The 27,122-nt window shown below is 38.5% G+C and overlaps 1 protein-coding gene across 1 annotated transcript; it reads right to left on the bottom strand.

Annotated features, from left to right (window-relative positions):
- Positions 1–2,900: 2,900 nt before the first annotated feature.
- On the bottom strand, positions 2,901–25,361 carry LOC309958636 (guanylate-binding protein 6-like). Its single transcript, XM_082834708.1, has 11 exons — positions 25,273–25,361; positions 13,739–13,955; positions 12,813–12,940; positions 10,451–10,560; positions 10,052–10,248; positions 8,452–8,697; positions 7,417–7,697; positions 6,476–6,688; positions 5,447–5,549; positions 4,917–5,110; positions 2,901–3,970 (listed from the first exon to the last, which is right to left on the bottom strand). The coding sequence occupies exons 2-11, from the start codon at positions 13,926–13,928 to the stop codon at positions 3,743–3,745; spliced, it is 1,890 nt and encodes a 629-aa protein (XP_082690834.1). The 5' UTR covers positions 13,929–13,955; positions 25,273–25,361; the 3' UTR covers positions 2,901–3,742.
- Positions 25,362–27,122: the final 1,761 nt, after the last annotated feature.

Here is a 27,122-nt window from a genome sequence, read left to right as displayed (position 1 = left end):
TAGAAGTTTACTAATGATTCCTGGGAAACAGGTGGGAGGGAAATGGGGACTTATTGTTTATTAGATACGGAGTTTCAGTTTAGGATGATGAAAAGGGCTGGAGACAGATAGTGGTGATGATTGTAACAACTATGTGAAGAGATTCAATTCCACTGAATTATACGCTTAAAACAGATAAAAGAGTAGATGTTATGTTGTGTCTATTTCACCACAATGAAAAAAAATTAATATTTTAGGTGGAAGGAAAATAGAACTTGATAGTCTCTGCATTTTATATATTAATGTACAGTCAACAGGGACAGAGAGAGATTGGGACCTCTCCTACTCCAAATATATCAGGGGAGGAATTCATTAATTCATGTTTGATCTGGGCCTGTTCCCTAGACCAATCAACTGGGCCAAGAGTGGACACCATATTCAGTGCAACCTGGGACAAGTGAGCACAAAAACAGTGGTCAGGGAATAAGATGATATTGATGAAGTAAAAGGCTTCCATTCAAATAACAATACTGAGTAAGGAAGCCACACTTCCACGGAAAGGGGTACAGAGTCCAGAGTTGATACATCAGTCATGGTACAGCACAGAAACCACTTTAGTTTGTTTACACATAATACATTTGTACAGGTGATAGAGGAATAGCGATCAAAGACAGGGGCCTGTGACGTAACCCCAGGGCTAAGTAACTGCAGGAAGAAGCAACAGTCTAAGGCTGGAGAGACAAGGGACAAGGTGCTGATACTGAAGCCCAGAGGCTTGGGCCTCACAGCAGAGAGTGATGCGTCACAGGGCCTCTGCTGGGGCAGTTGGAGCCGCAGAGGAGATGTACCTCCTCCCAGATACTACCTGAGGAACACAGGAAGCAGAGACCCCAAATTGTCCCTTCCTCCCCACTCACAGTTTTCATCCAAGGCCTCATATCTTGGCTGAACCCAGCAAGGGAAAGGAGGAATACGTGTGGTGCTGAGATTTAATTTCCACAGCAATGGAGAGCAACAGGAAAGGAGCAGAACAGATCTCAGAGCAAACAGGCAAAGACCAGCAATGATAAGCACTCCAGACACTACTATTAGAGAGACAAAGGGATCTTTCTATTTTAAAAAGGGCTGGAGGGGCTTCCCTGGTGGCGCCGTGGTTGAGGGTCCGCCTGCCGATGCAGGGGACACGGGTTCGTGCCCCGGTCCGGGAAGATCCCACATGCCGCGGAGCGGCTGGGCCCATGAGCCATGGCCGCTGAGCCTGCGCGTCCGGAGCCTGTGCTCCGCAACGGGAGAGGCCACAACAGTGAGAGGCCCGTGTACCGCAAAAAAAAAAAAAGAAAAGCTCCAGTGAAGACGTGTTAACATCCTTGCAGAGGCACAGAGACTGTGATACACGAAGTCACTGAGAAGACTACACCAGAAAAGTTTCTTTTGCTCTGCTAGCCTTTAAGACCTTAAAGGTTTAAAGGGTCACCTTAGAGACCTTAATCTAGTGTGTAAAATCCGAACTATCTATTACCAAAGACGCTTAGAGTGTTCCTAGAAATCTGGCATGGTAAGTCACACATGTGTCAGTGTTTTGTTCTTCCAGCAGATTCTTACGTAGTACACTCTGTGCCTAAACATACTCTATGAAGATGTACAGAAAAATATGTAACGGTTTCTGTCCTCAGATGAACTTTACTTTTATTTGAAAACAAATACGAGACCAAATTAGTTGCATGGCACCTGAGCCGAGACTGCATTTATTACCAGGATCCTGTGTGCCTCTACTTTAACAGGGAGACTGTGAAGTCTTTTCAGGATCTGAGTATCACTGCAAACTCGGATCCTGACTCCAAGAGTCACCGAAACGTTTGGCCATTCCCATTTCCCAGCACACAGGTACCAAGTGAATTTCCAGAGGTCCCCTAGGAGGGGGACTGGGGAAATCATTATCATTTAACCTTGTTCTAGAGTTGCAGAGTCCTTTCTCTTGGGATCCTGCCCACTCCTCCAGGTGATAGGTTCATGATCGGAAATTGGTTTAGATCAAGGCTATGGACTGTGTCTTTTTTATCGAGGCTACCTCTCAGCCTCCTGGTAAACATCCTTGTCTCCATTTGATTGTTTCCTCCCCTCCCTTTTGACTCTACAGACACCCTGTTCTATTTGCCATATTCAGAGTTTTCTCTGCTCAGGTCTGGCTGGCTGCCACTCCAACCACATTATAGACTGAGTGCTTGTGTTCTCCAAAACTCATTTGAGGAAACCCTAACTTCCAATGTTCCAGTGTACTTGGAAGTGGGCCTTTGGGGAGGAAATTAGGTAATGAGTATGGGGACTTCATGAATCTGATTAGTGCCCTTATAACAAAGAATCATTAGGTTCTCTCCCCGCCTCCTCCCTTTTCCAAAAATGTGAGGACACAGTAAGAAAGTTGCCATCTGTAAAGCTGCCAGAGGACCCTTACCAACAACACAACAGTGCTGGCACGTGCTTTTGGACTTACAGCTTCCAGAAACGGGGAAAAATAAACGTTCTTGTCTTAGCCACCCAGTCTACGGTAATTTTGTTATAGCAGCCTCAGCTAAGACAAACCATGATTCTCATCACTATGGTATGTACTTGGGCTTCTGATGTTTAAATGCTAACAGGTGGCCTCCATGCGTCAGGGTCTATAATCCCCAGTACTATCAGGGCATCCAGTTCTTCAATGATACATCACATCTTTGGCCCTTGCCTGCAGCAGAGAGTCAATCAATGAACATTCAAGAATGATGGGATTCCTCTCACCAGTGCATATTCTTAATGTTTAGTAATTTTCTTCCAGTACCTTAGAAGTGTAACTCAAAGAGAGGAAGTGAAGGCTCCTCTAGCTGAGATTTCAAGGGGTAACAGGAAAGTTTATACCTTCTTTTTGAAGAAATATAAGGGATTAAAAACACAGCCAAAGTGAAAACAAGATTAGGATGCAAATTTTATGCTTTCTAGTATTCTGATCCAACTCATTGAACAGACTGATGTCATTTCTAGAAGCAATGAGCAATTTCATCATCTAATAGTCAATTTCACATTCCATTTATTATCATTTTTAGTATTATACTTTATGTTTTCTTTGTCATTTGAGAAATGATAATACCAGCTTTCTTTACAAAATTGAGAAGATAGAGGATATAATGAAAAGTGTGTGTCCCTTCCATCACAAATGCCAAGCTGTTCTCCCCAGAAGGAACCAATGATACCACTTTCTAATGAATCTTCCAGAGGCGTTCTATGTGTACATATATATGAGTGCACATAATAATTGCATTTTTTATGGTGAACAGATTATACAAACTGTTTTGTACCTCATTTTTTTCACTCTACTATATATCTTCAAGGTTGTTCTATATTTATACATATAAACCTCCACTATCAATTTTTTTACTGGCTACATAGTATTCCAGTATATGTACATGGAAAATGTATATTACTAACTTATATAGATGGACATTTAAGTAGTTTCCAATCTTTTGCCATTAAAAGGGATGCCTCAATGGGCCTCTTGTATGTATGTATGTATATATACATATATATGATTTTGCACACATATATTTCCTAAAAGTGAACATGCTATATCAAAGTGCATTTATTCTATCTAATGTGGGCCAGGCATTGATATTTTCTAGTAACCACTTTTTATATTTAAAGATTTGCTGAATGCAAGTGAAAAGCATTCACACCAAACATAGGCCAGAACATGTACATATATTGTGTATCTATAATTTCTTTAAAAGAAGAGCTACTTCGTTTTAAATAGGGAGCTCACACCACTCACAATATGACCAAGAAGTTTGCCTGGAGTGCACAATAGTGAAGAGATCTCTTTGCCAAATTTGTCCAAGGCTACTGCCAGCCAGGGAGTATCATCATCTTTAGTATTATCAATCATATTTTTCAAATGATTTATCTCTGCATTCATCTCCTCAGATTTCTTTCTAAATCCTTCTTTAAGCAGAGCTTCCTGGACCTAAAAAAAAAAAAAAAGTGAGAGAAGGGAAGTAAAACTTTTTAAATCCCCATTTTTTTTCAAGGATTACATTTTGTCAAACTTTAAAACTTTGCAAATTATCTTTGTTTCACTGCTAAAATTGTTCTTTCTTACTCAGTCATGAAAGGAGAATTTTGTAACACAGAATATCTACTGGTTTGGACCTAAACACTAAGAGAAAGTATAGTTTACAGCCTTACTAATATTCACATACCATTGGGTTTTGCCAAAAAGCTAAGCCTGACATGAGGACAAATATATGTTCCAGCCAAAAACTGAGAGGCGAGAGGTAACCTTGGTCTGATTGCACTGATTCTCAGTCCCACTCAAGATGGTGCAGTCACCCAAATCATAGAAATCTGTTATAAACACATCCAGATGGACAGTGAGAAAATTCCCTCTATGTCACATGATAGCTTGGGTATCTATCCACACCTGGAGACAAGGCAGCAAGTTTAGAAGCCGTTGCCTCTCTATGTTTTTAAGTCTGGACATTTCCAATAGTTTTATGACAGCATAGATCTACCTCAGGGTCTCTGGGTGGTAACAAGGTTCCCGGTAATCGGCAATGATCCTGGTAAAGCAAGCCAGTTGCTGCTCATATCAAATATATGTGGTTGGAATATCTGTTTAATGAAGCCTCATGAGATCATTTTAAAATTCTCAAAATGGATATCCAAACACTATTTATATTCTCCAGGGGACTGGAGGGGCCATAATCATGCTGAACTCTCCAGAGTCTACTTATACAGTAGAACTCAAAGGCTTTTTGGAAGGATTCAAAGGCTTCAGGGTTTTAATATATCACAAGCAGTAAATGGCAGCGGTGCTTCCCTCCCTAGTCTTGCTGTAACCTCCGCCCACCCCTTCCTGATGTACAAGGGTAATGACCGTCAAGCACTACTAAGGCCACAGCCTGACCTACCTTCAGCTTATGCTCCAACATCATATTGTGCTCTCTCAGTTGCTTTTCTCTTCTCCTCGCCAGCTTCTCTGTCAGCTGGGCTATGTTTTCCTGGAGACTCCTCTGTCGTGCTTCCGTCTGCTGCTCCAGCTCCTGCAGTTTCTGTTTCAGCAGCTCCTGTTCCCTCTCAGCTGTCTCCCTCCTGGCCTGCTCCTCTGCCCCAAGAAGGTTTTAGAGAGGGATGAAAATAAGGTAAGGACTGATCTCTACCCTCCTGACCTCAGAGACCAAATAAAATTGGAAAGGGAGGTAGAAAATCTCTGAAATCCGCCCCCCGTGTCCACACCACCAAGAGCACATTTCAGAATGTGATGGGAGAGGCTCTGTCTGGCTGACATCTAACCATGTCCAACCACAACTCCCCTTGCTGTTTTTGGATGTAGCAGAGCTATCCCACAGATGGAGAAGAGGCTCCTTCTTCCTTATCAGGAAGGTTTTGCTCTCACACCTGTCAGAGGGAACTGCGGGACTGCCAGAGCCCTACTCCGTACCTGCTACAGCCTTCTCCCCATCACTGAGGGCTTTATCTGCCTGCAGGACGGATTTCTCTATTGCCACCTGTGACAGCAGAAAGTTCTGGAGGACTTCGTTTGCCTGAGGAACCAAGAAGGAGCACAGAACTTAAAATTCCATTGAGGAGATTAGTGCTGCAAAAACAAGTATGTCCATGTAATTTTTGCTTCATGTTTAAAATTCTACAGTGGTTCACTACAACAAGCCTACGCTCCTTACAGTGACCTGTCTTCCTCCAGTATCTAGCCCCGTGGTACTTCCTTCTACCCACTCCAGATTCCAGCCAGTCAGAACTACGTTCAGTTCTACAAACCCAGGATGTCTGGTGCTTTCCTATATCACTCTTCCCAATGTGAAATACTGCCTCTAAAATGTGCTGCTGTTTTCCTCTGCTACTTGCTGTCTGTAACTTTAGGCAAGTTAGTTTAACTTGCTAAGCCTCTCTGTTCAGATCTTTAAAATGTTGACAATAAGCGTAGATGCTTCTTAATGTTATTTGAAGGATTAAAGAGTCTAGCGAAAGAGCTTAGCATTATGGCTCTAGGCAATAACAGTTCAAAATATGTCAGCTGCATTCTTACTATCATTATTACTTTTTTATTATTACATTTGTTACTATCACCTTTGTAGCCCATTTTCACAGGTTCACAAGAGTTATAACTTTGTATTCAATTGTCTGTGTATTGGACTTCCTCTCTTGTGATCAGCCTTGAGTACAAAGACTCTGATTTGTAGATCGTCTGCACTTGGCACATCAAAAAGCATGTTGTTGGATGAAGAAATGAACAATTTCTGTTCTGTCTCGTGAACTTTAGAAATCCATAGTCATTTTGGGGGAATGGACATTTCTCCTCAGGAATAAAGAACATTGTATGGACCTCAAGAGCTAAAACTGTCATGATATGCCCATGCTCTCCCATTACCCACACCTGGTGCTGTGATCTCAGATTTTCAGGAACCCCCCTTGACTCTATTCTGTAGACTCCCATGCCCCCCTTATTCCTCACCTTCACTCCTTTCCTGGGCACTTGGCAATACTCGCTTTCAACCATTCCCTTTGCTTTCCTGTAGAGTTCATGACCTCCAGGAACAGAAAAAGTGCCTGCTGAAATATTTTCCATTAGGGCCTTGGAAAGCTCCTGAAGTCTAGCCTGGCAGTATTTGACAGATGCCTGTTCATTCTGCAGCAAGAAACCCTCCTTCTTATCCTTTATGATCTCCTGCAAGGGAAATGTAGAGAGATGTCACCAGAAGCAAGGAACAGAGGAGATACGTTTTCAAGGAATCTGGTAGAAGGACTGGTGTGACTGTGGTCCTCAGGAGAAAAGCATTCTGTTGGAGTACAGGGAATAAAACAGCAATCACAAGATCTGATCTACTCACAATCTTGAAAACTCTCTGTAAGACCACAGGAAAGTTTCTAAGCCTCCCTTCAGGCTCTTCATCTGAAATGTTGGAGGCACATTATCTAATCTCTGTGGTTCCTTGCAGCTGCAGCATTCAGTGATTCTATATTCAATGACACAAGGAGCAACCTAAGTTGAAAATGGCCTGGAATGAAGGGCTGATAAGAGAAATTTTGGGTGCTGGTCATGGGAATGTGTTCACAGGAAGAGAAACCAGCTTCAGAATGACTTTTGGATGCTCTGGACAGCCTTGGAATCCACAGAAGTATTTACTTTATGAAGATATCTATACTGATTTTACATCAGAGATGAGAGACATTTCCAGATAAACTGCCTGAGGCTTGGCAGAAAAAAGAAGGAAATGTAGTCCTTTGAAGCCCTATATCCCTGATGGGAACACAGACTACTTTATCCTTGAGAGAGGGATGAGCCATGGGTTCAATAAAGGCTCTGCTAGGCTTTTGACAGATGCCTCTTCATTCTGTCATATTCTCCCCTTCTTCAAGAGAAGGGGACAAATAGTAAATACTAAGAGAAATTACCACAAGATTCTTCTGGAATTCCTGATTTTCATCCTTGAAGGAGCACTCCATGAAGATTGCAATGGCTTCCCTCTCACAGGCTGCGTGCACCTCCAGAATCTCCTGGAGCGTGTCCGTGGGGAGCCTCAGTTGCTGGGCCATCTGCTCACTGTAGTGGTCGGCTGCCTTCTGCACGGCCGCTGAGTTCTCCAGCTGGGCCAGAGTTGTCACTGCGTTCTCCAAACAAGGTACAGCTCCAGTATTGATGCTATCCACATAGGTCACAACCAGAGTCCTCAGACCTGAATAAGCCAGGACATTTAAGGGATAAATATTAAGTTATCAGTCAATAGGCACCAGGATTCTGAGGCTACATTTCTAAGGTCTCACACACACACACACACACACACACACACACACACACACACACACACACACATACCACTTCCCCCTTCTACTATCCCTACCTTCATTTCCCTACTGACTCTTCATTTTTATGGTTTTCCAGCCCACAGGGCTGAAAAAAATTAAAAATTTACCTGTATGTAAAATACTAGGGGATATCTGAAATATTGAAAGCAAGATAGATTACAGAGGTATTAGATGAGACAGGGTATATCAGATTATATCAGATTATATTTATTCCCAATTCTGGGGCTTTGAATGGATTTTTCAGTGATTTATGGGCTAATATTTATTTTTGGACCACTGTAAACTCCCAAAATATTTTTTGTATTCTCCTTGTGAAGAACACTTACTATACAAGACTTCCCCTGAGAAAATGGAATTTTGTTTTTATACCCAGATAGTGAATTTTTTTCTTAGTGTAGGAATTTTTCAGATCAGTGGAAGCCACAGATTTCAGTGACAAAACTTGCAATTTGGGGGAGAGATTTTTAAATCTCCGAAAGTAAGATAAGTATAAAATATACACATTTCTTCATGGAGTATGAATGTCTGTAAAACCTAAATTCTATACGGAATCACACAAAACTACTGAAAAACACATATATAAAATATTCAGTGGTCCCACGGAAATGGGAAAAAGAGTCTCACGGTTCCCAGTGACTGTGATTCCCTCTCTGAGGGTCTTGGTTTTTGCATTGGTGAAGATGTAAGAACAGAAATTCTTTGTTTGTTCCAGGAATTTAGGATCCAGTTGGTCTTCAGACACATTCTCAATATCAGCTAGAAGTTCTTTGTCATTTGTTGGCCGGTCAAAGACAAAACATTTCCGTGTTGGAAAGAAATGCCTGATACACTCTCTGGGTAGATTTGATGTTTGGGCTTTGGGATTCTTGCCTGAGGGACAGAAAAACAGAGATTAAACTGGGAAGAGTCTTGGGACAAGGGAGCTAATGGTTTTTATGACAGGGATTTGTGTATTTTTGCTGTCTTCTATGTTTATAACTCCTTTAACATAGACATTCAGTACTTCTATGCACATCAAACTTATACCAATGATGTAACTCTGGAGAGAAATTTGGGGAGACTTCTGATCCAGTAAAAGAAACCTATGGCTGGTATCCCCAGACCTGCACATGGTAGAGTAGTTGTCTATTAGATGTTTACTGAACTAATGGCTAAAAGAATGAAAGGTCAAGTGTAACTTTTTGCTCTACTTAATCTCATGTAGGAATTGAGCTGTGGGACTAAAAAGAAGAGCCACAAAAAAGGGATAGTGAACAATATCAGGAATATTAGGAATGACACCAGATTATTTAGGGGAAATGATTTTGATGCTAAAAAATAATTGGTACAGAGTTAGCTAATTTTTAGTAAAAAACACTGCAGGGTAAATGTACCTAAAATGTAATTTTAAGATGTCACCACTAATCAATAACCTCTTTGACATAAAGGATTATATTTGATCTGACAGTTGTCTTCTCCCACCTAGCCAATTTCTCAATAAATATTTAAAGAAAGCATAAATAGAAAAATGAAAACAAAAAGGAGTAAATCAGAATTGATATATCTTTCAAGATTTCATCAGATATACCCACTGTAAATGTAACCCATTAAAATAATTTATTAATTTGTAATTAAAGCATGGGTAAATATATGGGAATTAGGAGAAAGCTGTGATATGGAATGTAAAATGAATGTTCTAAAAATTATTGCAAATATTGAAAAGGCATAGATTGAAAAGACACACACTTCTTCAAGATTACTTAGAACATGAAGTCATTTTGTAGATGATATACTATACAGGATTAGAAAGTTCCCTCTTTGAGAAAAATAATACCTAGCTATGTGAAATGCACTTTTTTTTTCATTAGATTGACTTTTCATTTTAATTTCATGTCTAACAAGTATCTTGTCAGTTTTTTTCCTCAACAAAAAAAGCAGAAGCCAAAATAGGGAACTCAAGTGTCTGGTCTTTAGAAGAATTAGCACCCATTGTAATCTGGATGCTAAGTTAAAAATGGTATGAAAAACAAATTGGTTTTGAATAATTTCACTTTACCTTACACTTTACTTTTCTTAAGAGAACTTAGACTCCAGTCCCTAGAGCTTTGCAATCCGCTTTCCAGCCACAGTTTCTACAGACTTTGATCGAGTCTCAAATACAAATGCAGCCCCAGAGATGGTGGACGGTGTGTAGTAGATCCCACCCTCTATTGGACCATCCACTGTCCAGACCATGCTCTGATACCTGGAATCAGCTTCAAGGCATTCTCCAGGTACTCATCTTCTGTGATAGGGTGACCGTTTAACATCAGTTCCAGGGTGAAATCCCGTACAGTCCAGATAAAGTCTGGAAAGAAACTCACAAACTCTGTGGAATCTTCTAGTACACCAGATCTTGAAGAGGACTTGGCCCTGATGAGTTCTGTGAGCTCTGTCACATAACTAGGAACTTGGTCAAGGAAAAGAAAACCCCTACACACAATTCCCACATTTCCCTAATTAAAAAGTATTATAATCACTCTCTTTTGCCGTGAGTCCCCTCCACTCCACTAAAGGCAGCTAAATAACAGGGAAGGAGAAACTGACTCTATCTCCATTCCCAAAAACTCAATGAAACTTGGTGGTTCAGTTCCTGGAAGGATACTGCAGTTGTTCCAAGGCCTGGTGGTTGATGGTGTTCATGCTGTTGTAGACAAAGCTGCTACATAGAAGCACAGCCAGGGCAAAGATCCACGAGTCATTCTTAGGGTCACCCTAGAAAGCACATTTGAACACAAGACTTAGGAGTTTACTCCTAAATTAGAAATTCATTCATACACTTATTCTATCATATTTTCATTTATTATTTCAGCTGACATACTCACCATGCAAAGAAATTGTTTGAAGAGAAACATAAATACAGATAACAGCTTTGACAATTACAAAGACATTTTTATGTTTCCAATTTTTTCATATATAAAATCCTTCTTATCTTCATAGTGCTTTTTTTCCCCTCAATTGGATGAAGTAAAATAACATATACATAAAATCGAGTACAGTACTTGGTGTGTAATTATGTATTCAATGATGACTGTTAGCACTTATTTATTCTACAAATATTTATTAATCATAGCCCATATAAAATATACCACAGTTGGCATAACTGTGTATTTAAATTATATCCAATCAGTAAATATCTGCAAGAAGTTACTGAATGCTCCCTACTGTTTCTTAGATTTCAAAAAGCCATGTTAAAAATGACAATTATTCCTTTCAAGATGCCTATTTCAAAGCAGTGACAAACATCCATAACAATAAATGTAACAAAGATGACAATACCTATAAAAAGCTTACATCTTAGTAGTGTATATAAGCAGTTGAACTTATAGCTATAATATTAAATTAAAATTTGTCAAGGAAGAATAGAGCTATGAAAGCTGGAGAAAGAATCTATGATATGAAAGCCTCCTCAAAGTCTTGAACTGAGTATTAAAGGATTGGTTGAATGTGGAATTGAAGAAATGAAGGTGGTCCCATAGATAGAAACACTCACAGAAGCAAAATTAGACATGGGAGAATACAGGGGTCTTGTAATGAAAATAGAGTCATTTCATTTGACTGGAGCAGAGGTTGAGTGGAGAAGTACATTTGAGCTCTAGTGCAGCCTGATGAAGGACCTTAAAGGCCAGGCTAATTTGTTTGTATAAATCATAGCACTGTCTAAGTAATAGCATAAATCCAGAGATCATTTCTACTATAACGGTTGTGAAGCTATTCCCTAGAACAAATGCAAAAACTGTGATTCATGTCAAGAACAGTCTATATTGGAGTTTGGGGGGGAAATAATCTATTCATCACTTTATTTCCCCAAAATGCGATTTTTAAAAATAATCACTTAGGATAAGAAGAAGTGGTATTTATGACAAACAATAAATTATTTCAACAACAAGACTATATCATTGCTTGATATATGATTTTAAATAAATACAGAATTTCTAATTCTCCTTTGGGAAGAAATAGAAAGCTATAGAAATTTAGATACTATTTCCAAATAAGTCTCAAAGTAAGTGGAAAAAAAGTAATTTATTTCATCCATTAGTAGAAAGCTAAAATACCAAAAATCGATCTTAAAATGTTTCTTGTAGGACAAACACATGCCTTTATAGAAACAGCACATTCAGAGGTATCTTACAGCATTCTACAATGCTCTGTGAGTAGTTGATGAACTTCATCATAGAAAATATAAACCCATCTCTTAACTCTAACCCTCAAATACATCCTTCATCTGGTAGCTAAGAAGGTGAATCAGAAAACTTTCCTCACTCCCAGGTTGATGTTTCTCCACTTTCTTACCAAGGCATCCTTACACTTAACTGTCAATTATGGAAACTGTGAGGTGCTGCCTGGATCACGTTTCAAGACTGAAGGACTTAGTCCCCCAGCTGTTGGGAGTGCTGGTGAAAGACAGTCTTCAGGTGTCAGGCTTCTTAATTAGAAAGGCTTCCAGAGCAGGCTTCCAATAATTTATCAGCACCCTTGTCCCAGCTCAGGATAACTCAAAAGGACCTTTCAATCTAGAGCTCACATGGAATTGACAGAAGTTGGAGATTGCAACACAGCACTTCTTCCTCTCTCCAACCTGCTTCTTTACCAATCATACTTTATTAAACCCGACTGCATATGTGCGGCCTTGTCAACTGGACTAAAGCCTCTTTGAGGACAGGACCTTTATTTTGGTCAGTGATATCTACAGTACTAAGTCCAAAGGCCTAGAATTCAGTTGTTCAACAATTATTTATTAAATGTAATCAAGTCATCCACACAGTGCCAAGAAATAAAAGATTTTATCTAACATACCATGATACCTTACCTAGAAGTGAGATTCAAACAAACCATAGTCTGCCTCCTTTACTATAGGTGATTTCTAGACTTTACAAATAGACAACAGCAGTTAAATGTCTATGATCATCAAGCAATAAGGAGAAAATCCAGAATAAAAAGGATTTATCTGTGATTTTCTGCCTTACCTTTTCCACATCGCCCAGGCCCTCTGTGTCCAGAAGGACCAGGGTATGGTCTGACTTGGAAGGGTGAGGCACACACCACATCCAGATGCCCTTTGTTTTAGACTGCACTGTAGAGCCCAGAGGGAAACCTGCAAGGGGAGGGGAGAAAGCAACATTCAGTTATAGCAGATAATCTAAGCAGCCCAGGGGCTACAAAGTCAGACTTACTGGAGTATAAGTACCCCAGCATACAACATGGTGCTTTCTCTATTTCCTCAAGAATGTCCTACTTTGTCTGTCACCTATTTCAAGGAGGAGGGGATATTAATTGTGAGAATGACGCCAAGCAAGGGATCAACAAGGAGACAAAGAGGTATCCATGAATCAGACAAAACAGAGGTCTCAGGTAACCATAAGAAGAGTATTTTGAAAGAATGGTGAGGTTCAGAGACAGAGAGAAGTGGATTGCAGTAAAATATGGGCAGGTAAAAAAGTGGAAAAAAGAAATTGAGATTATATTTTTTGCCAGACAAAATAATTTTTGAAAAGGGGAAGAGGTATTAGCCACAATAGGATATGAAGTCCAGGAAGGGTTTTTAAGATAATACATAATGAAACATCTTTATATGTTGATGAGAATATCCCATAGAAAAGCAAAATGTGTTTCGAGAGAGAGAAGACACAATTGCAAGAGCCCAGTACTTAAGCAGGTAGAAGAAGGTAGGATTTTTTGCATACATAGGAGAAATATTGCTTTATAGGAATAAAACAAAAAATATGATAACAGATCACAATAAGGTAGTGATTTAGTGGTGAGAATTAGAAGTGAAACGGTGGCTTATTGAGAGGAATTTGGTTCTCCCTTCACATGACCAGGGAAGAAAATTAAGAGGCTGAGATATCAGCTAGAGTCAAACAAATGGATCCTGACCAAGTATAACACTCACCATTGTTCTGTCCTTTAAGACGGTTCATCAAGTAGGATTTGCCTGTACGATACAGTCCTACAATGGCCACCACCACCAATGGCTGTGAAATCTTCTCAAGAATCTGTAGAGCTTCCTGGTTCACTGACAGCAGCTCATTGTCATTTTCCACCAGACAAATGGGGTCCATCATGTTGGGTCCAGATGCCATGGCAACCTGCTAACCTAGAAGTGATTCCTAGTAGAAATAAGATTATAAAGTCATTCCCTAACTCAGAGTCATACAAGCACTTGTCAACGTTGGACTTGGTAAGAATTCTGTACTTTCCATGAGACGAAAGCTAACCTAGAATTAGCAGACTACAGAGGCTTCCCGCCATCATTCCCTCAAATCTCTGATGAGGTTTGTAGTGAAACACAGGCTATTATCACTCTCTATAGTTTTACTTCAATAATAATAATAAAATTCAAGTTATTGTTACTACACACTGAAGGCCTAGAATATACCAAGCCCTATGATACATAAAGTACATACCCACCTAAACGCATACTTAAAAGAACGAACCATGCTATTAGAGACATGGAACATTCAGCTTCATCCCCCAACCTCTGGGGATCAGAGAAGAGCTGAAAGTTGTGTAATCATCAATGACTAATTGTTTAATCAACCATCCCTATTTAATGAAGACTTCATTTAAAAAACTGAAAAACCCTAATTAAAAGGGTTCAGAGAGATTCTGACTTGATGACCATGGAGGTGGTCAAAGGATGGCATGTCTAGAGGGGACATGGAAGCTCCACAACCCTTTCTTACCTTTCTCTATGCATTTCTCCTATCTTGCTGTTCCTGGGTTGTATCCTTTTTTAATAAACCAGTAATCTAGTAAGTAAACTGTTTTTCCTGATTTCTGTAAACCATCCTAGCAAATTATTGAAACTGAAGAGGAGATGGTGGGAACCTCCAATGTATAGCCAGTTAGAAGTCCAGGTGACAACCTAGACTTGCAATTGGCATTTGAACTGGGGGGCAGTCTTGTGGGACTGAGCCCTTAACCTGTGGGGTATGGACTAACTCTTGGAAATTAGTGTCAGAAGTGCTTAGTGTGAAAAAAATGCCCAGATATGTGGTGACCAAAAGTGAAGTATGGAGAATAGAAAGTTGAGAGGAGAAACTGAATTTTTCCTTTTCAGGGTGGAGACAAACAATAGATGATCAAAAGACCCAAGGAGAGAAACTTTGGGAAATTAAGATATTTAAAAGCAGCATATACAGGGGAAAACTGAAAAGGCACACACAGGTTCAGGGAAGATGCATGCTCAGAAAAGCCTAAAAAGACTTTATGGTTTCTCTTTACCTTAATCCCAAGCCTCAAAACCAAGGGCCAGCTTAGTGAAAGAATTCCTTGGCACAAAGCCAGTATGCAAAGAATGGGAAAGTTAGCTGCTTTTATAAATGCCCAATTTTCAACAAAAGCAACAACAAAACAAAAATCACAAGGCATACAAAGAAATGTATGCCCATTCAAGGCATACAAAGAAAATGTGGCCCTTTCAAAGGAAGAAAATAAAGTAGTATGAAACACCCCTGAAGAAATACATGCACTAAGTGTTCTAGGCAAAGACTTTGAAATAACTTTCTTAAGTATGCTCAGAAAGCTAAATGAAAACACAAAGAACTAAAGAATACCAGAAAAACAATATGTGGGGACTTCCTTAATGGCCCAGTGGTGAAGAATTTGCCTTCCAATGTAGGGGACACAGGTTCGATCCCTGGTTGGGGAACTAAGATCTCACATGCTGCAGGGCAACTAAGCCCATGTGCCTCAACTACTGAGCCCGTGCGGCACAACTAAAGAGCCCGCATGCCTCAACTACAGAGCCCACGCGTTCTGGAGCCTGCACACCACAACTAGAGAGCCTGCGTGGTGCAACTACTGAGCCCATGTGCTATGGAGCCCATGCACTACAACTAGAGAGAAGCCTGCATGCCACAATGAAAGATCCCACATGCCGCAACTAAGACCTGAGACAGCCAAACATTAAATAAATAAATAAGCTGTAACTCCATCCCATCCACACATTTCTAAAAATAAAAAGAAAGAAAAGAAAAACAATATGTAAACAAAATTTTAAAATCAACAAAGTGATAAAAATAATAAAAAGGAACCCAGTAGAAATTCTGAAACCGGAAAATACAATAACTGAATTTAGAAATTTTCTAGATGAGATCAGACTTATGCAGTCAAAAGAAAGAGTCAGCAAACTTAAAGCTAAGATATCTGAAGTTATAAAGCCTCAGGAGCAGAAGGAAGAAAGAATTTTTTAAAGTAATATAGCCTAAGAGATTTATGGGATATTGTCAAGTAGACAGATACATGCATTACGGAAGTCACTGAAGCATAAGTGGAGAGGCAGGGCAGAGAGATTCTTTGAGGAAATAATCACTAAAAATTCCCAATGTGATGAAAAAACATGAATCTACAAATACAAGAAGTTCAACAACTCAAATAGGATAAATAATTAGAGACCCATGCTGAAACGTATTATAATAAAACTGTCAAAAGACAAAGAGAGAATCTTGAAAGCAACAAGAAAGAAGCAACTCATCACAACCCACCACCCAAAAGAATTCGAAAGAGAAGAACAAACAAAGCCCAAAGTCAGCAGAGGGAAGGAAATAATAAAGATCAGAGAGGAAATAAATAAAATAGAGATCAAAAAACAATAGAACAGATCAACAAAACCAAGAGCTGGCTTTTTGAAAGGATAAACAAAATTGACAAACCTCTAGCCAGGCTCACCAAGAAAAAAAAGAGAGGACTGAAATAAACAAAAAAGAAACGAAAGAGCAGAAATAACAACTGCAACCTAAGAAATACAAAATAACATAAATGGATACTATGAATAGTTATATGCCAACAAATTGAACAACCTGGAAGAAACTGACAAACTTCTAGAGACATAGAGACTGCCAAGTCTGAATCAAGGAAAAACAGACAATTTGAACAGACCGATCACTAGAAGTGAAATAGAATCTGTGAAAACAAGCAAACAAACAAAAAATCTACCATAAAACAAAAATCCAGGACTGGATGGCATCACTGGGGAATGCTACCAAACATATAAAGAAGAACTTATACCTATCCTTCTCTAACAATTCCAAAAATTGAAGAGGGAACACTCCCAAATTCATTCTATGAGGCCACCATTTCCCTGATACCAAACCAGACAAAGGCACCACAAATAAAGAAAATTACAGGCCAATATCTTTGATGAATATATATGTAAAAATCCTCAACAAAATATTAACAAACTGAAATCAACAATACATAAAAAGAATCATACACCATGATCAAGTTGGATTCATTCCAGTGTCACAAGTATGGTTCAATACAGGCAAATCAATGTGTTATACCACATTAACAAAAGGAAAGACAAAAATCACATGATCAATTCACTAGATGCAGAAAAAGCATTTGACAAAATTCAATATCCATTCATGATAAAAACTCTTGTCAAAGTGGGTATAGAGGAAGCATATCTCAACATAATAAAGTCCATTTATGAGAAACCCATAGCCAACATAATACTTAACGGTGAAAACTTGAGAGCCTTCCACTAAATTCAGGAATAAGACAAGGATGCCTACTCTCATCACTTCTCTTCAACATAGTATTGGGAGTCCTAGCCACAGCATTCAGACAAGAAAAAGAAATAGAATGTATCCAAATTGGAAAGGAAGAGGTAAAATTGTCACTATTTGCAGATGACATGATACTCTCTGTATAGAGAACCCTAGAGTCTCCACCCAAAAACTATTAGAACTAATAAATGAATTCAGCAAGGTTGCAGGATACAAGATTAATATACAGAAATCTCTTGCATTTCTATACACTAATAAAGAAATATTAGTATGAGAAAATAAAGATATCTCATTTAAAATCACATCAAAAATAAAATAAAATATCTAGGAATAAACAACAAAGGAGTTGAAGACTATACTCCGAAAACTATAAAATATTGATGTAGGAAATGAAGATGATTCAAAGAAATGGAAAGACATCCAGTGCTCTTGGATTGGAAGAATTAATGTTATTAAAATGGCCATACTACCAAAGCAATCTACAAATTTAATGCAATCTCTATCAAAGCATTTTTCACAGAACTAGAGCAAACAATCTGAAAATTTATATGGAACCATGAAAGATCCTGAATTGCCAAAGCAATCCTGAGAAAAAAGAGCAGAGTTGAAGGTATAACCCTCTCAGCCATCAGACTACATGATAAAGCTACAGTAATCAAAACAGCATGGTACTGGCACCAAAAAACAACACGTAGCTCAATGGAACAGCATAGAGACCCCAGAAATAAGCCCACACTCATATGGTCAATTAATCTGTGACAAAGGAGGAAAGAATATACAATGCAGAAAAGACAGTCTTTTCAACAAGTGGTGCAGCGAAAACTGGAAAGCCACATGTAAAATAATGAAATTAAAACATTCTCTCACACCACATACTTAAATAAATTCAGAATGGTTTAAAGACCTAAATGTAAGAGGTGAAACCTTGAAACTCCTAGAAGAGAACATAGGTGGAACATTCTGACATCAATTGTAGCAATATTTACTTAGATCAGTCTCCTAAGGCAAAAGAAATCAAAGCAAAAATAAACAAATAAGACATAATTAAATTTAAAAGCTTTTGCATAGCAAAGGAAACCATCAACAAAACGAAAAGAAAACCTACAGAATGGGAGAAAATATTTGCAAATGATGTGACCAACAAGGGGTTAATATCCAAAATATACAAACAACTCATAAAACTCAACCTCAAAAAGCAAACAATTCAATCAAAAAGTGCACAGAAGACTTGAGTAGACGTTTTTCCAAAGAAGATATACAGATGGCTAATAGGAACATGAAGAAATGCCCAACATCACTAATTACTAGAGAACTGCAAATCAAAACCACAATGAGCTATCACCTTACACCAGTCAGAATGGCTATCATCAAAAAGATCACAAATGACAAATATTGGAGAGGATGTGGAGAAAAGGGAACACTCATACACTGTTGGTAGGAATGTAAATTGATGCAGCCATTAAGGAAAACAGCATAGAGATTTCTTAAGAAACAAAAAATAGAACTACCATATGATCCAGCAATCCCATGCCTGGGTATATATCCAGAAAAAATGAAAACTCTAAGATACATACACTCCAATGTTTATAGCAGCACTGTTTACAATAGTTAAGGCATGGAAGCAACCCAAGTGCCCATCAACAGATGACTGTAGTATATAGACAATAGACAATAGACTGTAGTATATAGACAATAGACAATAGAATATTATTTGGCAGTAAAAAGAATGAAATACTGCCATTTGCAGCAACATGGATGGACCTAGAGAATATTGTGTTTAGTGAAATAAGTGAAACAGAGAAAGACAAATAATATCAGTTATGTGTGGAAACTAAAAAATAATACAAATGAATGTATATTCAGAAACAAATACAGAAACAAAGTCACAGATGTAGAAAACAAACCTCTGGTTACCAAAGGGGAGAGAAAAGAGGGGAGGAACAAATTAGGGGTATAGGACTAACAGATAAAAAGTACTACGTATAAAATAGATAAGCAACAAGGATATACTGTATAGCACAGGGAATCACACCCATTATCTTATAATAACCTTTAATAAAATATAATCTACAAAAATACTGAATCATTATGCTGTATGCCTGAAACTAACACAATATTGTAAATTAACTATACTTCAATTTTTTTAAAAAAAATTTTTTAAAGAAAAAAGAACTCTTTCCATAAAAACTGCTCTCAAAAATGAGGTAGAGCTTAAGACATTTCCAGGTAAAGAAAAGCTGAGATAGCCATTACTACTAGACCTGTCCTGGTAGAAATGCTAAAGGGTTGAAATAAAGGACACTAGACAGTAACCAGAAAACTATATGAATATAGAAAGATCTCTGGGAAAGGGAATTTATCAGTAAATATAAAAACCTGTATTATTGTAATTGGGAGTTTAATTATACTATTTTCTACAGCGTATAAGAAACAAATACATAAAAATTATAAATCTATGTTAATGGATAGACAATATATAAAGATGTAATTTTGTCATTAATAACATAAAGTGAAGGAAGGAAGAGCAATGAAAAAGTAGAGTTTTTGTATGCATTTAAACTTAAGTTGGCACCTTTTCAAAACAGATATTATAAGAGTGTTACTGTAATCACCTCAGCCATCACAAAGAAAATATCTATAGAATATACACAAAAGGAAATACAAAGGGAATCAAAATATGTCACTACAAAAAAATCAACTAAAAATAAAAGAAGGCAGAAATGAAGAAAATGAGAAACAAAAAGCAATAAGACATATAGAAAATAAATAAGAAAATGGCAAAAATAAGTTCTTCCATATCAGTACTTACTTTAAATGCAGATAGATAAAACTCCCCCTAACAAATGTAAATGGATTAACTCTCCAATGAAAAGGCATAGATTGGCAGAGTGGATTTTTTTTTTAAAGTGCTCCAACTACATGTTGTCTAACTCACTTTAGATCTAAGGACACACACAGGTTAAAAGTGAAAGAATGGAAGAAGATATTCTATGCAAATCGTAATGAAAAGAGAGCTGGGGTGGTTATACCTATATGAGGCAAGAGAGAATGAATGTACTTCAAGCATTATTAAAAGAGACAAAGAAGGACATTATGAATGGGTAAAAGAGTCAAGTCACTGGAATATAAAACAATTCTAAATATATATGCCTCAAACATCAGAGCTCCAAAATATATGAAGCAAGCATTGACAGAATTGAGCAACAGAGCACTCAAGAATAACAGGAGACTTTAAAACCCTACTTTCAATAAAGGGTAGAAAAACCAGACAGAAGATCAATAACAAAATAGAGGACTTGAACAACACTACAGATTAGTTGGACCTAACAGACATATATGGCACACTCCTATTCAACAACAGGAGAATACACATTTTCCCAGATGTGCATGGAATACTTCCAAGGATAGACAATATTTTGGGCCACAAAACAAACCTTAAATTTTAAAAAGTCTGAAATCATACAAAGTATCTTTTCTGATCACAGTGGAATAAAACTAGAAACTAATAGCTAGAGTAAAACTGGAAACCTCACAAGCATGTGGAAAATAAACAACACACTCTTAACCAACGGGTCAAAGAAGAAATTCCAAGAAATATTAGTTAATATTTAGAGACAAATGAGAATGAAAGCACAACATAACAAAACTTATAATATGTAGCAAAAGCAATACTAAGACGGAAAGTTATAACTGTAAATGATTGCAATAAAAAAGAAAAAACCTCAAGTCAACAACCTAAGTTTACTACTTAAGTAACTAGAGAAAGAAACAAGGTTCAGGGCTAGCAGAATGAAGGAAATAATAAAGATTAAGCAGAAATAAACAACAGCAAAGCAATAGACAAAATTTTAAAAAGCAAGCATTGGTTCTTCAAAAAGATCAGCAAAATTGACAAACCTTGAGCTAGACTGACTAAGAAAAAAAGAGAAGTCATATTACTAAAAACAGATATCAAAGTGGGATACTTCTTGGACGATGGCGGAAGAGTAAGACGCAGAGATCACCTTCCTCCCCACAGATACACCACATCTACACGTGGAACAACTCCTACAGAATAAAAATTTATAAATTAAAAAAAAAAACAGCAAAAAAAATGTGATTCATAAATAGGCAAAGGACCTGAACAGACATTTCTCCAAAGATACACAAATAGCCAATAGACACATCAAAGGATGCCTAACATCACTAATCATTAGGGGAATATGAATCAAAAGCACAATGAGATACCACCTCACACCAATTACGGTGGCTATTACCAAAAAAAAAAGGCAAACAAGTGCTGGCCAGGATGTAGAAAAATTGGAACCCTTGTGCATTGCTGGTGGGAATGTAAAATGATACAACCACTGTGGAAAACACTATGGTGGTTCACCAAAAAATTCAACATAGAACTACTATTTGATCCAGCAATTCCACTTCAGGGTATATACACAAACGTATTAATAGCAGGGACTTGAACAGATATTTGTACACTAATGTTCACAGCAGCAGTATCTAAATTAGCCAAGAGGTGAAACAACGCAAATGTCCATCAAGGGATGAATGGATAAACAAAATGTGGCAAGTCATACAATGGAATATTATTCAGCTATAAAAAGAATGAAATTCTAATATGTTACATTGATGAACCTTGGAGACATTATTCTAACTGAAATAAGCCAGACACAAAAGGAAAAATATAATATGGTTCCTCTTATATGAGCTACCTAAAATAGTCAAATGAATAGACAGTAAGTAGAATAGTGTCTAGCACGGGCTGCAGGGAGAGGCAATGAGGAGTTATTGTTTATTTAAAGGGTACTGAGTTCCCATTTGGGATGGTGAAAATATCTGGAGATGGATAGTGGGGATAGTTGCACAACTATGTGAATGTACTTAGTACCACTGAACTAAGTAAAATGGTTAAAATGGTAAATTTTATGTTAAATATATTTTTTCACAATAAAAAGTTTAAAAAAAAAAAGCAGACAATCTATTTTTCTGTGCCATGCTACTGCAACCAATTAATTGGCAGAATAATCTTCTGCAAAGACATTGGTTATCCTATAAGTTCCTTTATCAATAACCAGTGGTAGCTTTCAAGTGACCATCATACAGCAAAATGTGCTAACACTTTAGTGTGATCCTACGTGCTCATCTTTTACCTGCAGGTATAGAAGAGTGTTAAGTAGAAGAAGCAGCAGCTGTGTGGGAATGAGGTCAATAAAAAGGATGCAGCCTCCCTTTCAAAAAGAGAAGGCAGGAGACAGGAGAATGTCTTGTATCTTAAGGGATTCAGGCTGAAGAACTTAGCTGAGAAGGGTCAGGTTTTTTTGCAACTTAGTCTCAGAAATGAGAATAAGAATAAAAATGCAAATATCATTTTATATTACATTGAGAGAGATATACATATATTTAGAGAGAGAAAGCAAATCTAGCAAGAGATCACCACTGGGTAAAGCTAGGTGAAAAGGATATGGGATTTCCTTGTCATTGTTTTCCAAGGCAAAGTTTGATTTGAAAAATGAAGTATTAAAAGCACAATTATACCATGGGTCTCCTAGCATATTTTTGATTGCTATTATATTAAAAGTTTCCTATAATATCTATGCATGTTTCATTATCAGAATATATAAACATGATATAATATTCAAATATCTCAAATATTCAGTTTTATATTTATAGGTCAAGTATTCAAGATACATCTAATATTATCAAAAAAAAAAAAAAAAACGGAGAAAACAGCTCTATCAGTTACTACTCATGTGGCCTTAAACAATGAGTCTCACCTAGACTCACCTAGTCTCACCTAGACAATTTTAAAGATTGGGGGGGTGGTGGTGGTGGGATGAACTGGGAGACTGGGATTGACATATATACACTAATATGTATAGAATAGATAACTAATAAGAACCTGCTGTATAAAAATAAATAAATAAAATTAAATTTAAAAAGAAAGATAATTATAGGGGTAATGTGAGAAAAATTATAGGTCCCGCCTGGAGAATGTTTTGATAATGAAATTAAATACTATAAGCTTATATCTGAGCATAGCATGCGACACGAAATAGGATTTCAGTACATGTTTGTTGAATTAGATGGAGATTTATCCATAATAATTGCACTGAACAAGTTGGTCCATTGGGTGCATTTGAACACAGTCTGTGAACTCTAAGTTACTAAGAAACAAGGCCTACAAATAGAAATTTTTTATCAGAGCAAAGCAGCAAGCAAATTCAAACACTGCTCCTGCACCATCTCCTTTTATCTAATTCTTCAGTGTGGGGAGTAAAGAATACAAAGGAAAACATGGGCCTCTAGCAGCTACATTATAATTTCTGCAGTTGTCCAATCCCCTCTTTAGAGTGAAGACTAAAGGAAGCTGTAGGAAGATGTGAGAGGAATAACTGCAAACAACTTTATATATGGAATCTAAAAAAAAAAAAAATGGTCATGAAGAACCTAGGGGCAAGATGGGAATAAAGACGCAGACCTACTAGAGAATGGACTTGAGGACACAGGGAGGGGGAAGGGTAAGCTGGGACAAAGTGAGAGAGTGGTAGTGTATATATGGACATATATACACTACCAAATGTGAAATAGATAGCTAGTGGGAAGCAGTTGCATAGCACAGGGAAATCAGCTTGGTGCTTTGTGACCAGCTAGAAGGGTGGGATAGGGAGGGTGGGAGGGAGGGAGACGCAAAAGGGAAGAGATATGGGGATAATATGTGTATGTATAACTGATTCACTTTGTTATAAAGCAGAAACTAACACACCACTGTAAAGCAATTATACTCCAATAAAAACGTTAAAAAAAAAAGACCCCACCCGTTCAAAGGGCTAAAAATAAGATAAAAGGGGGAATCAAAAAACCCGGCAGGGGTGCCCCACACTCTCCTCTGAGTGTTTCCTTTTGCCTTTGCCTCAATAAACTGCTTCTTTGTTCTCTTTGCTCCAAAAAAACAAAAAACAAAAAAAAACAGATCTGTGATTTCTTAGCTGTGAATAGGCTACAGAATTTTTAACTTCAATTAACAAAGTACAACTGTTCAGCCCTGCTCAGGAGTGGTTTTCAAAATTTGATCTACAGAAGAATCATCCAGAGGGGTTGTTAAACCCAGATTGTATAGATTTTTTAAATGCTACAAAAGACTCCAAGGTAACTATGAAAAACAAACCAACAAACACAAGGGCGTGGGGGAGAAGAGAGAGGGAAGAGAGAGAGGAGGGGGAGCCAGAGAGAGAGAAGGAAAAAGAGAGAGTTTTGAAGAGATTTTTAATTTTTAACTAATAAAAAATCAGCTATGTGGGGACTAAATGTATCTCTACATAGATATTTTCAGAGCTCTCGCTACGAAGCTTTCTTAAGTATGACTGATAGAAAGATTAAAAGAAACAATCTCTTCAGATGATAATTGCCTATAACCTCCTTGGCAGAGACTGTCTTTTTTTTTTTGCGGTACGCAAGCCTCTTACTGTTGTGGCCTCTCCCATTGCGGAGCACAGGCTCTGGACGCGCAGGCTCAGCGGCCATGGCTCACGGGCCCAGCCCCTCCGCGGCATGTGGGATCTTCCCGGACCGGGGCACGAACCCGTTTCCCCTGCATCGGCAGGCGGACTCTCAACCACTGCGCCACCAGGGAAGCCCCGCAGAGACTGTCTTATTCTCTGAATTCTAATGCCAGCCACAGAGCTGGATAAAGCAAGACAGGCAAACTCCCATGAGGACTCTTTCGAGGAGCAGCACATCCGGGGAGACAGAGTGTGCCCGTCACTTTGCAGACCTTACTGATCCAGAGAAGCTGAGCGTCCTCCAAACTGAAGCCAGCCATAGACCTCTGCACCCCAGACAATAGGCAACCTGCCCTCTCTCAATTGTCACTTTGAATCAGAAATCAATTTGGGGTTGCACATAAAAGAGATAGACATACCTGCTCCACACACACCAAGAACAGTTCCAGTTGCCTCTCACCCCTTGCTCACTTGCTCCTTGCACCTTTCTGTCCCTCCTTTATCGAAGCTAAAACAGACTGAGCAAGCCAGTCTCCCCTTCCAGTGGAGTAACGGGATAAAACTGAAATTGAAAGTAATTCACGCTGTTTTTGAGACAGCAGAGTCGTGCCAGATTTAGTGACTACAGCACAAATATGCGGGTGGGGTGCAAGGTGAGGGGAAGTTAGAAAACTCCAGTCACCCAACAGTCACATCCTAACACATTCCACCAGCTTTCTTTGGGCCTCCCCACATTGAAGACTTCCCTGGCCTCTCTTCTCGATACACCTCTCTCCCGGGTGTAAGGTTGCTTATGGTGGCTTACGTCTCCTTGACAAACAAGAAAATTAGAAAATCCATGGCACAAATGTAAGCAAAGCAGTATAAACCAAGTATATTTCAAGTATTTTTCTCTTAGCGAGGATTCCTGAGTGCTTTGTTTAGTGAAGAGCGCTTAACATTTTAACCTGTTCCCTAATATATATAAATATTTAATGAAACAAGTATCTTTTATAATAATTAGAAAATGAAGATAAGTAAAGATGAAAATGAATAACCCTTCATGGTATTATCCTGGGATGCTCACTACTGGCTTGGCATTCTTGTACTTCCCCAAAACATGACCCTCTCCTAACATAGGTACAGCTCCTTTTCTACAGAAGTTTAGCCAATTGGACCAGTTTCAAAGGGATTTATTCAGTCAGATAAGAAAGTGATTGGGTGTGCCTGTTTGTTAGTGAGGAAGGAAATGGAACAGTTTATAAGAGAAAAATGCAGGTGCAGTAGGAAGATGCCCAAGGAAGTCAGGCTGTGAGAACAAAGGAGTCCTCCTCCTTCCTCCTCTTCTCCACCTTCCTCACCATTCTCCTTGTCTATGGAAACTTTTCCATAAAAGACCAGATAGTAAACACTTTAGGATTTGCAGGCCACAGATCTCTGTCACAACTATTCAGCAAAAGTATCCATAGACAATGGGTAAACAAATGGGTGTGGCTATGTTCCTGTAAGATTTTATTTACAAAAGTAAGCAACAGGGCGGATTTGGCCTATGGGCTATAGTTTGTCCACCCTTGGTTTAGGTAAGTGTGATGCTACTACATGCTAGGGGTTGTCACTGTCTCATGTATCACTGTTTTACAGGCCAAGTGAACTTTGGTCTAAGTCCAAAGTCTCAGGCTGAGTATCTGCTTCTACGGCCATTTGGGTCGAACAGTATCTAACTATCCTTATTGTTTTGGAGCAGAGAGATGGAAAAGGAGTGCGTTTGCTGTCCATATGTCTGAGCATCATCCAGGTGAGTTCCTACCTGGGTGCCTGAGCCATGCATCCACATGTCTACATAATTGTCGAACTCCCAACAACATATCACTGCAAGTAGCTCCTGAACAAGCCAAAGAGAAACAAGTGGTGATAGAATATAGTCAGTGGTAGTGATTAAGAGGCTGGTTTGGTTGTGGGACACCTGGCCACGTCTACAGGCCTCTGTGAATGAGTGAGGAAGCCTAACATCTGGGTACATGTCAAGGTGACTTCAGCCTGAGTGGGCTGTGCCTTGGTGAAGGTTATACAGACTTTTCTGCCTGCATTTGCTAGACTGTCCATTCCAAGAACAGATTAAAGAACACAGTTCCCGAGGATGCAGCACAAGGCCAAACCTAAGATATAAAGGCTTGCAGACACTGCCATCATGTGGTAACTCAAAATCATGATCTATCCAGTCACATATGAATGTTCCTGTGGAAAGTACTTCACTGAATTCAATATAAATTCAATATAGAATCTATAGAAA

This window comes from Leucopleurus acutus (genome assembly GCF_964270905.1).
Source record: "Leucopleurus acutus genome assembly, chromosome: 2".
In the NCBI taxonomy this organism is placed as follows: domain Eukaryota; kingdom Metazoa; phylum Chordata; class Mammalia; order Artiodactyla; family Delphinidae; genus Leucopleurus; species Leucopleurus acutus.
This window is presented reverse-complemented; position numbering and strand designations above follow the sequence as displayed.

Coding starts and splice junctions, on each gene's coding strand:
- LOC309958636 (XM_082834708.1), bottom strand. CDS start 13,928: ATGGCATCTGGACCCAACATGATGGACCCCATTTGTCTGGTGGAAAAT. Junction 5,111..5,446: donor TGGGGAGAAGGCTGTAGCAG/GTACGGAGTAGG, acceptor TTCTTGGGGCAG/AGGAGCAGGCCAGGAGGGAG. Junction 3,971..4,916: donor TGTTGGAGCATAAGCTGAAG/GTAGGTCAGGCT, acceptor TTTTTTTTTTAG/GTCCAGGAAGCTCTGCTTAA.